General features: G+C 43.2%; 1 protein-coding gene across 2 annotated transcripts in view; it reads left to right on the forward strand.

Moving 5' to 3' along the window:
* Window positions 1–14079, forward strand: part of LOC137538938 (uncharacterized) — a 194529-nt gene extending 180450 nt beyond the window's left edge. For both annotated transcript variants that reach the window (XM_068261377.1, XM_068261378.1), the window contains one exon: window positions 10085–14079. In XM_068261377.1, the coding sequence (XP_068117478.1) occupies window positions 10085–10097 (13 nt within the window). In that variant the 3' untranslated portion in view covers window positions 10098–14079. The remainder of the gene's footprint in view (window positions 1–10084) is intronic.
* The last annotated feature ends 4527 nt before the right edge of the window (window positions 14080–18606 follow it).

An 18606-nucleotide genomic window follows, 5' to 3' on the forward strand; every position in this document is an offset into this window, starting at 1 on the left:
CCGCCGACTTTAAGGGTTAATAACAAAGCCCCCTTAAATGCCAGAATCACCAAATTTGCAGGTTATGTTAAGAAGAAAAGTGGGAGCAAGAGGACTTTTTTTTTTTTCAAAAGGACCTTATACTTTTTGAGAAAATCGATTTTAAAATGTCAAAGAAAAAAACGATACATTTAAATGCCAGTCAATGACAGATCGTGGGAAATATTTCCCAGCAGTTAATAGCAAAGGCCCCTTACATCCTAGCAACACCAAATTTGCAGGTTATGTTAAAAAGATAGTGGGAAACAATATTTATTTATTTTTTTAATTAAAAATGTTTATTTTTGGGGATGTTCTGAGTGTGGGAAATCTGAAAAAAAAATGACGTGGTGTCCCCCCTCCCGAGCCTCTGTAACCCCTTGTCCCCATGCAGGCTGGGGTAGCCAGAATGTGGAGCACCGGCCGACTGGGGCTTCGCACCCTGAGCTATACCAGCCCACATGGTCCATGGTATGGGGGGGCTCTGGGGGGGGAGGGGCAGCCAAGCCTCCCCCTCCCCCCAGAACCCTTTTCCAATCCATGGACAAGGGGCTCTTCCTCACCTCCGGTTCCCCAGGAGGAGGTGGAGCGACGACTCCCTGGGGGGGTTCATGGTGGCATCTGGGAGCCCCCTTTAAGACGTGGACCCCAGATGCCCGCCCCCCCCCCTCCCAGGAGAAATGAGTAAAGGGGTACAAAGTACCCCTTACCCATTTCTGCAAAGGGTTAAATGAAATAAAAACACGACGATGAGAAAAGTATTTTAATAATCTTAATTAACTAGAAATACTTACCTGTACCTTTAAAAAAAATGTTCCCACAGCAATAATATCCTCGGAAATGATCCAACGTATAAAGTATCCTCTATCTTGCGATCTTCAATTACTTGATTGAAGATCTCCCATGGCGATTAGCAATACTATACCTTACAATGTGTCCTGCCTAAGTATAGCGCCGGCTCCCACTGTCCTCCCCGCCTCCTCACCTGTCACCCTCACCTAGCCTGGCACCCAGTGCACCGGGTGCCACCCTAGGTGAGGGTGACAGGTGCAGGCAGGTGGGGAGAGATCACGGGAGCCGGCAGCTACGCATCCGCACAGGACGCATTCTAAGGTATAGTAACCGGCTCATCAATGAGCCGGTTCTTTTTGTATTGAATCAAATGAATCGATTCAGAGCCAGTTCATTTGATTCAATACAAAAAGAACCGGCTCTTCCCTGCTTCCAGCATCTGATTCATCCACTCCTTACCTGGGGATAAGTATTTTTCTCCTTTTGCACAGCTTCTCTCCATTCCTCTTTGTAGGCACCTAGTTCACAGGCTGCTCCAGAATATACAGGTTTACTTGTTTCAGATATTATTGTCACTTTATTTATTACACATTGTTTGCACTAGCAATTTTTGCACTTTGGGGTATACCCCCCTTCCTTCACTTATTTACTGAACCCGGGTTCAAGTATTGGTGGGCTCTATGATAGATGCCCATCATGCTGGTTTTTGATTCCAAACTATTATCAGGTGTATTGTGATTTATTTCTCAGATGCTGGATTTATACATTATTATATGCATCGATGATTGTTTTGTTACAGGGAATGGTCTTTGCTGTACATTTTAATTGATTTTAATTCATGTTGAATCTCATTATGTCTCCAAATACCTTTATCTAAATTGTGAAATAAAGTTTTTTGTATTTTTTCAAGTGGTGCTTGTTATGAGGGCTTTCTTTCTCTCTTCCAATACATAAGTAATTGAAGATCGCTAGATAGAGCATACTTTATACGTTGGACTTATTTCTCCTGGGAGTCGTCGCCCCACCTCCTCCTGGTGCACCGGAGGTGAGGAAGAGCCCCTTGTCCATGGATTGGACAAGGGCTCCGGGGGGGAGGGGGAGGCTTGGCCGCCCCTCCCTCTCAGATCCCCCCCATACCATGGACCATGTGGGCTGGTATAGCCCAGGGTGCGAAGCCCCAGTCGGCCGGGGCTCGCATTCTGGCTATCTCAGCCTGCATGGGGGACAAGGGGTTACAGAGGCTCGGGAGGGGGTACCCCACGTCATTTTTTTTCAGATTTCCCACACTCAGAACATCTCCAAAAATAAACATTTTTTTAAAAAAAAATTAAATATTGTTTCCCACTATCTTTTTAACATAACCTGCAAATTTGGTGTTGCAATTCAAGACAATGTAGAAAGACAGTATAGTGGTCGGCACTAACTGGAGAAGTTGCCCTTTAAATATGGCAGGATAGACTTGAAGTGACACCCATGTTCCCAATTGCGTGCTCAAGATGACATGGCACAACAGCAATTTCTATGTCACAAAAAGAAAATGAAAAACATGCGGCACTGCAGTAAATGGGAATTGCGTTTATTCCAGACTGTGCTCAAAAATAGAATGCATGCAGCAAACAGTTAAAGATTGAGAACAATACAGTCCTACCATGGGTGTGTCGATGGCAGTGGGCGCAGGGTGTGATACGGGCAGCCTGACGGCCGTTTCGCACGGCAGTGCTTCTTTTAAGGCTCAACCACTCAAATTTGGTGTTGCTAGGATGTAAGGGGCCTTTGCTATTAACTGCTGGGAAATATTTCCCATGATCTGTCATTGACCGGCATTTAAATGTATCGGTTTTTTCTTTGAACTTTTAAAATCGATTTTCTCAAAAAGTATAAGGTATTTTTGAAAAAAAAATGTTCCCCTTGCTCCCACTTTTCTTCTTAACATAACCTGCAAATTTGGTGATTCTGGCATTTCAGGGGGCTTTGCAATGAACCCTTAAATTCGGCGAGTTTTGAATCACTAATTCACAGCCGAATTTCCCCTGACCCGGATCCGAATGAATGCACCTGAATCGAATTTGAGTCCATTCGAATCGGGTGAATCCGAATTTGACCCAGACCCGAATTCCAATGTACTCGAATCGAATTTGGGTACATTCGAGCATGCCTGGCTAGAAGTCTGTGTGTCCCTCGCTGCAGCTGCCAGGGTCATTCAGCGCAGTAGCACTGTGCATGCACAGAATGCTCCCAGGAGCATGATTGTCAACGGCACGCACCCGCTCATGAACTCAAACCATCGCCTCAGGAGGGGACCGGAGCTGCAGCGAGGGACACACAGACTTCTAAGGGCTGGAATAAGGCCCAGGTAAGTAAAGCTGCATATAGTGACTTTACCTCGGATATCCTTTAAAATTGGCCTTATAACCTACCAAACTGAAACCCATGCTACAATGGGAATTAGATTTTGGTACCACTCTAACCTTACCACAATGGACTAAATGCTGTCTCACTATCAATAGAGGTAGCAGTTATTTCTCACACATAGAGACAGGACTGAAGGTCCTTCATAGAACCTATATCACGCCGACCATGCTGCATGGGATGGACAGCAGCAGGCCAAAGGCATGTTTTAGACACTGTGGAAGAGAGGGTAACCATTCTCAATATGGTGGTTTTGTCCGAAAATTAAGGTCTTTTGGTCCTCAATCTCCTCGCTCATTAGCTCAGTCCTGGAAAAAGACATATCCCCAGATCCATTTGTATTGCTATTAGGACACAAACCCAAAGGTTGGAAATTCCCCCCACACAGGTTAGCACAACACATAGCTAAAGCAGCTAAACTACATATTGCAAGAATGTGGCAAACCCCAACTCTTTCATTAGATATGACAATCATGATTATTACAGAAATATTAATCTCAGAAAGACATATTGCTATCGTCAATGATCATATGGATGTGTTTATTAAAACTTGGCAACCATGGCTGGACTATACTGACAACCCTGGACTAAGGTCTCTAGTACTTACCCCATAACTTGCACTAATTATTACTTCTACTAAGAATATCTTGCCTCAATCTGGACATAATGCTTTTCCCTTTGGACTGCCTCCTGTGCTGTTCCTTATACCCGTAGCTTCAATTATGTGTGGAATATTGTATATTAATATTTTTGTTCAAAAGAAATTTCTCTTTCACGTCCCCACTGAAGGGGTTAAAGTTAATGCTGTACACTTATAATTTGAGCTTTTGTTCAATAAAAACTTTTGAAACTAAAATTGGCCTTTTGGCCACTCCCCATAGTTAATAAAACACAATCATAAATGGTTACCTTTGGGACTCAGCTTTTTTTTAATATGTATGTCATAAGTGTATATCACTGTTATTTTTACAAATTAGGGAAAAAATACCCATTTATTTCTAAATAAAATATTGTCACCATACATTGTACTAGGAACATTATTTAAATGTTGTAATAAATGGGACAAATAAAGTGTGGGTGTTATCTACAGTAACACATTTTATTTTAAAACTAATATGACTGAGAACTGAGAAATAATGATTTTTTTTATCATTTTTGTTTCCTCTTATTCCCTTTAAAATGCGTATGTAATAAAATGATACTTAGCAAAAGGTACCACTCAAAGAAAGCCTAATTTTGTGGTGAAAAAAAAATTATATTGATCATTTTGTTGTGATAAGTAGTGATAAAGTTACTGACAAATGAAGGAGGAGCATGATATGCGAAAATTGCTGTGGTTTTTAAAGGGGACATAACCTGTGGTAGGGACCCTGAACAGTGGGGGAAAAAAAATGAACTTACCTAGGGCTTCCTCCAGCCCCATGTAGCCTGCTAGGTCGCTCGGTGTCCTCTGGGTCCCCTCCATGGTCCCGCTGGTGGCCCTGTCTGCCTGGCGACTTTGGGAGAAGTCATGCGCATGCACGGCCCTTCCAAGCACCCGTCTCTATCACGTGCATGTTGTCGTAAGCCTCATGTGCATGCGCCGTTCTCGAAAGACTGAACTGAGCTGGAGGCTTATGGCCGGGTGCACAGATGGGCCACGCATACGCAGTTGCACAAGTCTTCTCCCAAAGTCGCCAGGCTCACTGGGCCACCAGCGAGACCACGGAGGGAACCCAGAGGACGCCGAGGGATCTTGTGGTCTACAGGGGGGGGAGGGGAGGGGGCTGGAGGAAGTCCCAGGTAAGTCCAGATTTGTTTTTTCATTTTTTCACAGTTTAGGATCCCTTTAAAAAGCTCAGGGGCTCAATAAGTCTGCCAGGAATGGGAAGGAATTGTTTTACTTTTAAAGGTAATTGTCCAAGCCTTGTAAAGTTATTGTTTTTTTTTTTTGCCTTCTCCTTAATCAAATGCGCTATGTGAGGGTGCCAGACAGAAATGTGCCTGATTACTTTTTTTTTCCCATGGTTGACCTTGATGGATGGATGTATTTTTTCAACCAAGCTGATTGTGTTACTATATCATCTTCCTGTATTATAGTGCCCTCAGTTTTATTGCACCTTTTTGTAGTACCTTGCACTATACCAATCAACCCCTGTTACAATGACCTTTGGTAAACTGCCCCTATTCCACTGTCCTCTGTTAAATTGACCCCTACTGATTGTTCCCTATTGCAGTGGCCTTTGCTGCATTATACCCCTTTGTTATATTCCTCCCTATTGCCTCAGCCCATTACAGTGCAAGGATGCAAGTGGATTATGCTGAAATGTTTATATATCTCACCTGTTATCTACTCCTGTCCTGATAGAGTGTACAAGCCTTCTTGTCATGTCTCCCTTCCAGATTGTACAATCAAGATTGCATTTTTAGTGGGCACATTAATGCTGTGAATACTACATAAGTTTTTTCAGCAAATAGATGGTTCGATAGATGATTTCCGACATGTCAGATCCTATTTTTGATTTTTTTTCTGATCGATTTCTCATAGAAGTGAATGGAAATTGATAAGAAAATCGATCGGAAATAAGATCAGACAGTAAATCGACTGAAAAATCTCATTGTGTATTCCCAACTTAACTGTAGTGGTCCCATTCAGCAGGATCACAGTGGTGTTCCATGCTAGAACAGAATGATAATCATACATTTTATTTGTTTCCCCTCGAGAGGCAAAAGTATTTGTATTATGCACTTAATCAGCCAATCACAGTATTGCTCCCCTGTGCAGGCCCATGCTTTAGCTATAGAGAACCTGATTAGAGCAGAATGATGCTGTCTCTGTGGAGAAATTAGTGCTATTGCCCTGATAGTTATGGTTCCACTAATGGGCACTTAATTACAACGCTGAAAACCCCTCTAGTACTGTGTAGAAAAACAAAATTGTGTTATCATGAAAGTTAACTATATGTGAAACTATTATTTGCAGTCATGGTAACCCAGACAAAGATTCAGGGCACCCCAAAAAAGACCTTAAAGTCAGTGGCTCTCTCTGGTATCTGGTCTTCCTCTTATACGTCACACTGTTAATGTTCTCTCTCCAGCACCACTTTGACAGAAGGAAAACATAAAAATGCACCTTGTATGTATTTATAGAGTTAAGCCTGTCTTAATTCCCCCTTATTTGTGACTAATCATAAGTGTGGTTTGATCTCTCAGCTGGCTGCCTCCACAGAGCAGCTAATTTGTAAACACAGGATGTTAACCTTATGTCTGCTTCCATAAAAGCAGGAAATAGACACACTGCAGAGTTATTGCAGGATTTGCATCAGCTGTAACAAAGAAATGTTTTTCTTTAGAGGTTATTAATGCTGTTGCTTATCTTTTAGAACAGAGAGGAGTTTCTGAGTTCAGGTCCGCTTTAACCACTTCAGGACTCAGCCTTTACCCCTCCCCCCCCCCCCCCCCCCCTTAAGGACCAGCGCTGATTTCGCTGATCTGTGCTGGGTGGGCTCTACAGCCCCCAGCACAGATCAAACATTAGGCAGAGCGACCAGATCGCCCCCCTTTTTTCCCCACTAGGGGGATGATGTGCTGGGGGGGTCTGATCGCTCCTCTCTGCCTGGGTGTTGCGGGGGGGGGGGGGCACCTCAAAGCCCCCTCCACCGCAGGATTCCCCCCCCTCCCTCTCCTCCCTCCCTTCCCCGGAGATCGGAGGCTGCACAGGAACGGATCTGTCCTGTGCAGCCTCTAACAGGCTCCTGCCTGTCATGTGACAGCGATCCCCGGCCGCTGATTGGCCGGGGATCGCCGATCTAGTACAATGCTGCTACTGTTAGCAGCATTGTACAAATGTAAACAAAGCGGATTATTTCCGCTTGTGTTTACATTTAGCCTGCGAGCTGCGATCGGCGGCCCGCAGGCTATTCACGGAGCCCCACGCCGTGAATTGACAGGAAGCAGCCGCTCGCGCGAGCAGCTGTTTCCTGATTAATTAGCCTGCAGCCGGCGACGCAGATGTGCGTCGCTGGTCCTGCAGCTACCACTTTGCCGACGCGCGTTATGAGTGCGCGGTCAGCAAGTGGTTAAGATCCACAGGTACATTTTCCAAGATGGCCACCATGTCCCACCCTTTCAAGTGTTAGACATTGTGGGACAATAAATATTTAATTGTTCAATAAAGCAAAAGAGGTGAGAGCGAGTGCACACCTATGCCTTACAAGTTCACAATCCACAGCAACAACAACAGCGGTGCAACATCCAGATGAAAAGAGATTCAATCGTGTCATACAAAAGGATTAGAGTATCCAGGAGAAACTCGCCATACAATACTTCAATTAAGATTTCAAACTTTAATCTGTTTCTTCTATAAAAGCATTTGAAGTAAAAGACAATCGGGCAATACTTATCAATTCAGGAGGTGGTACAAGGCAGTGCGGAGGCTGGTCGACGATCGTTTTGCCCCTCAATGAGGGCTTTCTCGAGACCGTCTAACCCCCAATACCTAATCCCGCTCTGATATACTAAAGACCACGCCCCCTTGTAACTCCATCCACCAATTGGTGGATGAAACCGGAACAGATTAAAGTTTGGAATCTTAATTGAAGTATTGTATGGCGAGTTGCTCCTGGATACTCTATTCCTTTTGTATGACATAAATATTTAATTGACTGGCTACTACCCAGGTACCTTTCATATAAGTGGCAGGCCATCAGAAGGCTGGACCGCTCAGCGTCAACTCGGGTGAGACGGGATCTGCATATTTAACAAGAAGGATACCAGAGAGACCAGCCAGACTTTAGCCTCTTCTCATATGAGGATAGAGGATTAAATCTGATTTATTAAGCTGCAGTAGGAAAGTCACTTACAAGATAGTAGTTAAAAATGTGCGTATCACTTAGGTCAGGAGCGGGATCCTCCTTCCTGCTGTGCATGTCTCTTCTCAGCACTGTGGCCAGCAGCTGGAAGTCTCTCCTTCTCCCGTGGTCTTGCTCGAACTACCTGCGCCGACCACTGTTTACGGCTGTCCTAAAAACCGCTCATATCCATGTACAAACACGCTGTACCACAGCGTTATCTGACAAAGACGTCGTAACATCGAAATGCGTAATTATGCTGCTGGTACCTAGGACCTGCATATCCCTGCTGCCCGCTCCTGTCTTTTGTACATCCGGGTGATAATTATTTGGGAGAACCCTTTTTACAATTAAAAGAGCAAAAAAGAAAGTCCTTTTATGGGTGATCTACCACACCCGCTATACACATTTGCTTGTTTGGAGAGAACTATTGTCCTTCAGGAAAAATGAACACAATGTTGCAGTACAAAAATATATTCAAAAACTTTTTTCCATTCGTGTAGGTGTAGGTGGTCCTCATGAACATCAAAGTAATGCTTTCATGAAACCAATAAAGATATGGTCTGGCTCAAAGAGACACTGAAGCGTAAAAAAAATGATTATATTATGATTTGTATGTGTAGTACAGCTAAGAAATAAAACATTAAGATCAGATACATCAGTCTAATTGTTTCCAGTACAGGAGGAGTTAAGAAACTCCAGTTGTTATCTCTATGCAAACAAGCCATTAACTCTCCAACTAAGTGTTAGAAAAAACACTATATACCTGAAAATAAAAGTATGAGAATATTTTCTTTGCTGCTAATCTTCTAGTAATTATTCATAGTACACAACCAATTCCCTTCATCAGGCACCATATCTATAGAGATGGTTCTAAAAAATAACAGACAGAAGACAAATATTAAAATCTAGGTTTCAAATATACACTCACAGATAAGTTTCCATGGAGTTAAGAAACCACTCTCTCTGTGGTTTCTTAAAGGAATACTGTAGGGGGTCAGAGGAAAATGAGTTGAACTCACCCGGGGCTTCTAATCGTCCCCCGCAGACATCCTGTGCCCGCGCGAGGACACGGCAACGCAGGAGCAGTGGATTTCAGACTTTAAAGTCTGAAATTCCAGAAGTGAACCGGAGGCGGGGCCGGAGCATTGGGGAGTGGCTGTGCGGGCACAGGATGTCTGCGGGGGACCATTAGAAGCCCCGGATAAGTTGAACTCATTTTCCCCGACCCCCCCCCCCCTACAATATTGCTTTAACTCCATGGAAACTTCTCTGTGAGTGTATATTTGAAACCTAGATTTTAATGTGTCTTTTGTCTGTTTTATTTGTGTACATCCGGACAGCTACACTGCTGGCCATAGCGCTGAGAGGAGACCGGTACAGCCGGAAGGGGGATCCCGCTTCTGACCTAAGTGATGTGCGCATTTTTCATTACTATCATGTGACTTTCCTAGTACAGTTTAATAAACTGTATTTAATGCACTATAGAGCACTCTTGTATTCATCTAGTCTTCCTGCTTGCCCAAAGCGCTAGAGCTGCACATAGTTGGATACTGGTCAGCGATCCATTGATTGGTTCTCTTCTTGGTTGAGCGTATGACTTACTTGGAATTGTTGCGATATAACTTAATGCTGAGCAAAGGACAGCATTCAATACATGTGATTGGGGCCCTGCAATTCTCCACCACCTCAAAATGCATCTGTACACATTTTTTTTGTTGCCATGAGGCCAGCACCATGCTAAGTGACTAAAGATACTCAGACAGCAGAGGGCAAACATTTAACTTTCTTGCTGTATTTAAATGTACGGTAGGTCCAGTCTTTGGTGCTTTTTTGAGGGGAGAATTTTCACTTCCCCGTTGAAAATGGGATTTTATTGAAACATGGCTCCATGTATATAGCCACATGCTTACATCTCACACTGTCTGTATCCTGAGCCTAAAGTCATTGTACTATAATACTGGATATAATAAAGAGAAAGGAAGGGATACTCTGTAATAATCATGACATTGTCTTTCTCACTCTTAAACCCACAGACCTGGTGATTAAATTTGCAATACGTTAAATCAAGTGCCTAACAGAGTGCCCCAGTGTGGGTGCGAAGATCACAGTTGTTGGACATGTAAATGAATGTGACAGAAACATTTCTCCTGGTATAAAGGAACCTTCCCTATTGATGGAGAAATAGACAATCAGCAGGATGGCTCTGGCTGTACATCCACCATCCCCTTCACAGCAGAAGATTCTGACACAGACTGTACAATCAGACTGGAAGTGATTTATAACTATCAGACTAAAGAGGGAACCTATAACCTCCGCCTGGCGTACATGTGACACTGTATCTGAGGAGAGGAAAAGATCTTTCATCATGAGATGGGAGAGGAGTCGACAAACCAGCACTTTTTATGTGGAATTTGCATTTTGTAAGAAAGTGTTTTGTAATACAGTACTATATGTCTATGTATTTATATTCTGTACAGAATGATTCTTGGTTCAAGAACTTGTTTATAAAATCTATGAAATATGTAAAATATATATCTTCCTCTATTAGTATTATAATATTGGGCATTGCGCGTAGCGGGGACCATGCATGCACAGCAGTCCCCAACTTGCCCAGTCGAGGAATAAAAAGTGGGCTGGACAAAGCCCCAAGTAAGTATAAATCTTTTTTTGTACAAACGTCTTAGATACATTTAAAAAAAAAAAAAGCATTAACAAATTATACACATTTCTAATTAGTATCCATCAGATTTGGCAACACAGCAACTGCATCAGATGAGATATGTTAAATGGTTTCCCATAAGGTCCTTAATCCCACAGTACAATTATATCAGGTGAGATACAGTATGCTTGTTATGATGCCTTAATATCAATTCTAAGTGTTGAAATGCTTTACAAAATCTGTTCTGATCAGTGGGGAACGCATATTTGTAATGTACGAGGTTCGTCTAGGAAGTAATAGCCGTTTGTTATCTGCCTCGCAAGATATTTTTTCAGTCAGCGTGGGTACGGACCTTTAGTGAATCAGGTCTACTGTGATACCGGAGATTCTGTCTTCAAAGATTAAAAGCAAATCAAAACAAAACTTAAAGAGAAACTCCGACCAAGAATTGAACTTTATCCCAATCAGTAGCTCAAAGATTTTACAATGGGCAAACACTGACTAAATCATTTATACATAATTATTGTAAAAATGAAGCACTTTTTTATTACATTATTTTTACTGCAATTCCTCTTTAAAGAACACCTGAAGTGAGAGGGGTATGGGGGTTGCCATATTTATTTCCTTGCACATTGCCTGGCTGTCCTGTTGATCCTCTGCCTTTAATACTTTTAGGTATAGACCCTGAACAAGCATGCCGATCAAATGTTTCTGACTTAAAGAGAGTCTGAAGCGAGAATAAATCTCGCTTCAGACCTCATAGATAGCAGGGGCATGTGTGCCCCTGCTAAACCGCGGCTTACCGGGGGTCCCTTCACCCCCAAACCCACCCCCGTACAGAGCGGAATCTCTTCCGCATTGAAGCAGGGCTAACCGCCGCAACCCTGCCTCCCGCGCGTCTATCAGAAGCGTACCTCCGCCTCTCCCCCGCCCCTCTCAGTCTTCCTTCACTAAGAGGGGCGGGGGAGAGGCGGCGATGCGCGTCTGATAGACGCGACTGGAGGCAGGGCTGCAGCCGTTAGTCCTGCCTCATTTCACGACCAACTTTGCGACCAAGTGCCCCTGCTAACCATGAGCTCGGAAGCGAGCATTATTCTCGCTTCAGAGTCTCTTTAAGTCTGACTAGATTAGCTGAATGCTTGTTTCAGGCGTGTAATTCAAACAATTCTGCAGCAAAAGACATCAACAGAATTGTTAGGGCCCTTTTACACTTAATCAGTTGCTCTCAGATATAACTGAAAGAAAACGAATTTTCAAAGTAATGTCCATGTTTTCCTATGGCTGAGTTCCCACTATACACGTTTTAACTGAGGCAGGGAACACACTAGGCAGAAACGCTAGTGTTGCATAAAACGCAGCGTTTATGCGCATAATGTTAGTCAATGGGCCACATAAAAAAGCATTTATATGTGTTTTGTAATATGTGTTTTTTTTTAAAAACGCTGGTTTTGTTACATATTTTTCAAAAATGCTCATAATGAAAGTCAATGGTGACGCAAAGGTATTGCGATTTGCATGCGGTTTTATATGCCTTTGTTTTTTAAAAGAAAGTATGTTTTATGATTCATTTGCGCTTCCTGTTGACTTCCTAGTGATTTGCATAAAACGCATTAAAAAAAAAACTCATGCAAAACGCATGTGTTTTGTATATGCGAACCGCTAATGCATTAAAACGCACGCAAAATGCAAGAATAACGCATGTGTGGGGGGGAAAAAACGCTCAACGCAAACACACAAAAAATGCACTACAAATGCAAAAACACGCATGACCCAAAACACGACCTTTCACGCACTGACAAGTGTACACCCAGCATTAAAGCTTTTTCATAATGCACTTCTATGAAAAAACTGCATACTAGCGCACACTAACGCATTACGCGTAAAAACAACTGGCATTGTTTAAAAGGAAATAAACAGGGCAGCCTCCATATACCTCTCAGTTCAGGTGTCCTATATATGGTATCAGTTTAGCACTCTAAAGCAAACCATATATAAATAGACAATACCTTTAATCTCTAACCTCTGCCCGAGAAACTGATCTATCTATCACACAGCCTTTTCTAATCCATTTCTCATAATCATTTGGAATCTAGCACTTAAACCACGTGGACTTATCATGCAGGGATATTAGTTCAACCTGTCATCACCTCTGTTATGACAGCACAGAATCATTACCAGAGCTAATTAAATAGAATTTTATGACACATATGAAACACTTGGATAACGGTTTACCAGCATGAAGGATTAACGGACAACTGAAGCGAGAGGTATATGGACGCAGCCTTATAGTGGCAACAACTCCTTATCCAGGAAACACTTCTCCACGTCAGAGCTCCATGTGACAGGTTGCAACACTGTTAGTGCAATGAGCAACAATCTTTAGATGTTTAGATCATAATAGGGAACACATGCACACAGCAGGCTAGCTATTCAGCATATCTTGCTTGCAACCGAGGTGTATGCACAGCAAAGCCAGCACTCACAGACATATGTCCTCCATACTTACAGACCACATGTCATCTGCAGGTTGCTTGTGTTGCCGTGCATAAGTTGAGTGCAAGTGTCCCTGGTGAAAACAAATGCCCATAGGTAGGGGGCCTCAGTAGCTTCCACAATGTTTGCATTGCAGGTCCTTGTAGACACACTGCTGACATATGTAGGCAGCCTGCCCTCCGACCAAGAGCTAAGCAATGACTCTCTTGCTGCTCTCCTCAAATCAGCTGGCAGCTCACCTGTTTTAATTACCGATCTCTGTGTCCGCCCGGATGGTTACGTAGTAGCGCTCCTTCCCACTCGCTAACTCACATGAACAATGCAAACACAGTAGATCCCCATAAAGTTGCTTCGGCTTGCTGGATCCCCCAGAAGCAAACAGGTAGCTGCAGATCAATAGCAGCACTTCTCTCATCCCAGCGGCGAGAGAACGAGCAGTGCCCAGTGACGTGACGTGTAATTCAAATACAGGAAGTGACATCACCAAAAAGGGCATCACTCATCCACTGCCAGTCCTGCCAGGTAGGGTTGAGTAGTGGACTGATTTTATATTCCGTGTATCAAGTGTTTTCCCTGTATTTTGAATAAAGCAGGATATTTACAATAGATTCTAAGCGCACAAGGTCAGGGCTCTCTTTCTCACCATTTTATGTCAGATTTTATTCATGTTACTTTTTGTCACTGTATTTATCAATTCTGAATTTTGTATTGTATATTTTGTATATTTTTGTATGTTGGTGAATTATTGTCTGGTGCATTCTTAAGGATAAACACATTCCTTTTATTTTGTACCCCAAGTGTGTTTCTTACTTTGTACAGCGCCAGAGAATGTTGGCGATTTTATAATAATAAAGAAAAATACAAGTGCAATCTGCACTGTCTGTGTGTTATTTCCCAAGATGGCCAGCAGGTGTCTCTGCATACACAGAACAAGGACAGGAGTGGGAGAGAGGCTGCTGGCACAGTGTTCTCACTCTTTTTCCTCCTAACATAACAATGGTCATTATGACTAAACAGTTCGATCTTGGATTCCTCACACCAGAGGAAATATCTCCAGAAAGCAATATTTCTCTCATCAGCCTCCAGGACAGCCACTTGAGATTACCACTGAGCCCCTCCCCTATGGAAACAATGCAAGTGCAATTAATTAATTAGCCTGAGCCGCCCCCACCTATATAGCTAGTTCCCTCCTCATTCCCCTTAGTTCTTCATTGTTTCCACTCACCCGTGGACAGTGCAGTGCTTTTTTATTTTTGTACCTATAGGGCAGGAAGTGTTCAAGCTTATTGTAGCACAGTGGGGCAGACCAAGTTTAGATATTTTTGCCACACCTCAGAATGCAAAGACAAAGGATTTCTGTTCCCTACACCCTTCATCTTCAACGGACCGGTTAGACGCCCTGACAGTGAATTGGCCAAGGGGTCTGTTATACGCTTTTCCCCCGTTCAACTTGATTCCGAGAGCCCTAAGCAAGCTGAGGAATTCACAGGCGGAGGTAATATTCATACCACCCTGGTGGCCGAAAAGGGCCTGGTTCCCTTTCCTGCAGACCCTAAGAATAAGAGGTCCCTGGCATCTAGGAGACAGTAGACTTGCTGACACAGAACGATCAGATGCATGCAGACCCGGGATTTCTTAAACTCACAGCCTGGTTCCTGAGAGGCAGACTCTGAATAGGTTAGGTTTTTTGGAGAGAGTGATCAACACACTGATAAGATGTAGGAAAGGAAACACTAGGAAAATGTATGCCAAAGTATGGAAGATTTTTTGTTCTTGTAAAGAGAGGAACAGAATTAGTTCCAATGACACAAGATTTATTTTAGAATTCTTACAGGATGGGGTGGACATGGGTTGGCAGTTAGCACCCTCAGAGTCCAGGTGTCACCCTTATCTGTTTTTTTGGACAGGCAGCTATCCACTGAGTTGCATATAAAGAACTTCTTAAATGCAGTATCCAGATCTCAGCCGCTTCCGGTGAAAATAACCCCTCCCTGGGATCTGTCTCTGGTACTTGATTGTTTAATGTCGGATAAGTTTCACCCAGCAGAGAACATTTCAATCAGGTTGTTAACGTTAAAGGTGGCCTTGGAGGCTATCACAACGGCAAGAAGGGTGGGGGATATACAGTCGCTATCAATAAAGGACCCCTATAGGATAATTCACCCAGACAGAATAGTCTTCCGACCAGATCCGACATACTTACCGAAAGTAACCACACACTTCCATAGGATACAGGAGATTGTTTTACCGTCCTTTTCCACGAATCCCAATAATGAAAAGGAGGAGAGGTTAGCAAGGTTAGATGTAAGGCAGACGATTATCACGTACTTACAGAGAACACAGGAGTGGAGAAGATCCAGCAACTTATTGGTATTATTTTCTGGAAGCGGTAAGGGGCTACAGGCTTCAAGGGGTTCCATAGCCAGGTGGATAGGGACCCTATACAGTTGGCCTATAGGGACTCAGGTACTGCAGGTACTGACACACCCTCAGACATCAGAGCACATTCCACAAGATCATTGGCAGCCTCCTGGGCGGAAAGATCTGGAGCGACACTAGACCAGATATGCAAGGCGGCTACATGGGCGGGTCATTCTACATTCGTGAAGCACTACCGTGTGGAGTTGCTCTCCAGCCAGGATCAAGCGTTTGGTCGCAAGGTGCTCCAGGCAGTCATCTCTCCCTAAGGTAAATGTTTCTCGTTGGTCTCAGGTGGCTGTCCTGGAGGCTGATGAGAGAAAGGCCGTCCTACTTACCGGTAGTAGTGTTTCGGCGAAGCCTCCAGGACAGCTGCCTTAGTACCCAGCCCTAGAATGGTAGATGGTAGAATGTCATAAATATCTATATACGGTTGGGTGAGCTAAGTACTCTTCTAAGGAACTAAGGGGAATGAGGAGGGAACCAGTTATATAGGTGGGGGAGGCTCAGGCTAATTAATTAATTGCACTTGCATTGTTTCCATGGGGGGGGGGCGCTCAATGGTAATCTCAGGTGACTGTCCTGGAGGCTTCGCCGAAACACTACTACCGGTAAGCAGGACGGTCTTTTTGTCCCATATTACCCCATCCTAACTGCAGTCTGGCTATTTCATGATGGCTTAAAGGGAACCTAAACTGAGAGGGATATGTATGTTTCCTTTTAAACAATACCAGTTGCCTGGCAGTCCTGCTGATCTATGTGGCCTCAGTAGTGTTTGCATCACACACCTGAAACAAGCATGCAGCAATCCAGTCTGACTTCAGTCAGATCACCTGATCTGCATGCTTGTTCAGGGGCTGTGGCTAAAAGTACTAGAGACACAGGATCAGCAGGAGAGGCAGGCAACTGGTATTGTTTTAAATGGAAAAATCTACATCCTTCTCAGTTTAGGTTCCCTTTAAGCTATGTACCCACCTGGCGATTTTCCCAACGACCAGTGATTTTTACACAATATTGCCAGGTGGGTACATAAGCACGATTGCGAATGTCGCATAGCGTCGCGCAATGACTAAAGACCGACACGGGGGATTGGATCTTTAAGATCCCAGATGACACCTTGCAAAGTACCGCGATTGATGGAAGTCTTGCTCACGCCGCGTAAATTGCATGACCCAGTGCATAACCTGCCAATGTTAATCGCCGTGAAAATTGCATGACCTACTGCTTAACCCACCAACAGGAAGAGGTGTCGCTAGCGCCCTTCATGAAGGGGACGTCGCAGGACCCGTCGAACGGTGAGTACGCAGCTTTAGAAGCGGTGCCGGTTTCCTTGCTGAACAGCCTTTCAAGTAATGCAGATATAAAACTTGTTTTACAGTCTATATACTTGTCACCTATTTCCTTCAGCATACTCACACGATTTTTTTGCTGTTCTGGGATCAATTTGCAAATGGTTGCAGAGATGGCAAAGATCCAATTGAAAAAAGTGATCGCGAATATGAGATTAATCCCGGAAGTGCCTAGATCGGTCTCTTAATTGTAGCTTCTTGAATTTCGTCAACCTGATAGTGAGGAGGTTAAGTGATGGCCATATCTCAACACAAATTCACATATCTAGTGACAAGACCATATATATATGTACACTGTACAGCGCTGCGTAATATGTCGGCGCTATATAAATACTAAATAATAATAATAATAATAATAATAATATCTAGAACTCAACCATGCTGCCCAGACCTTATTATGAGACTCTGTATGCCCCATCATTAAATCTGTCAAATATGTGTTTGGGACCACATTGTTTATTCTATTTATTACTATTTCCCATACATTCTTCTTTTGTAGCCAGGATTGGGAAATCCCTATTCTAGTAGTGAATAGGATATGAAGGAATAAAGCATTCTCCGATTTGGATAGGAGTGGATGATGGACACTCAATGAGGCGTTCAGTGGAGAGGGGGTTATTGTCTTATGGAATTTATCTGACCGATTCTATGCCACAATGATGTTACTTCTGGGCAAGTCCACCAAGTGTGGAGTGTGTTGCCTATGTCTGTACACCCCCCTAAAGCATTGGTTACTCCCACCGGCTGAGAACTTGGCATATCTGTATGGGTAATATAGACTCTATGTACAAATGTAACTGACGTTTCTGTTTCTGGTACTTCTAACCATATTCCTCTAAATCTTAATCCATAAGGAGTCAGGTATATGGCACTTAGTCTTTCTCCCAATCTAATCGGTATTTACACTTAGATCCCTTAGTGGAATAGAAAGACGAGAGTAAAATAAAATGCTATTGCATTTGGTAATTGGTCCTGTTGGTAAAGAGGGTTTCTAAAACTGTTTATGAGGTTTGTAGCTCCTTAGAAATTTCAATATAAAATGTTTGTCCTGAAGATACCTAAAATGCTCTCTGAGAGGGATTTGATACTGTGACCTAAATTCTTCAGCTGTAGATCTGATACTCTGGTGAGTCCTGACCGTATCCACCATTGAAAGTCCATTTCCTTCAACCCGGAAGGAAATAAGCCTAAAGGGGAGTTTAGCCTCTCCCAGAGTCACAGCAAGTGTGGGGATATTATATTAGCTTTGCTCCACACTTTCTTTGGGTTTTCAGAAAGCCATATCTTATTTAAAAGGGAGTATGAATTCTCCATATGTCTCTAGACAGCCCTACAACTCTTGAATGCTGCAGCCATTAATTGGCCGATTCATAATATTTAATTAGATTTGGAACACCCAAACCCCCCAATATTTATGTTTTATACATAATGCTTGCCTTTATTTTAACTTTGTTTTGGCCCCAAATAAATTTCAATATTTCACGCTGGAAGGGGGAGCTTTAAAAGTGGAGCTTTATGGATTTCCATGGGAATAGACCGATAAAGATATAGGCGTTTGGGAAATACTAGCATTTTTATGGTATTAATCCTTCCAATACATTTAGTCTGTTCCAGGAAGCAAAGTTGGCCTTCAACT

This window comes from Hyperolius riggenbachi, chromosome 11 (genome assembly GCF_040937935.1).
Source record: "Hyperolius riggenbachi isolate aHypRig1 chromosome 11, aHypRig1.pri, whole genome shotgun sequence".
Taxonomy (NCBI): Eukaryota; Metazoa; Chordata; class Amphibia; order Anura; family Hyperoliidae; genus Hyperolius; species Hyperolius riggenbachi.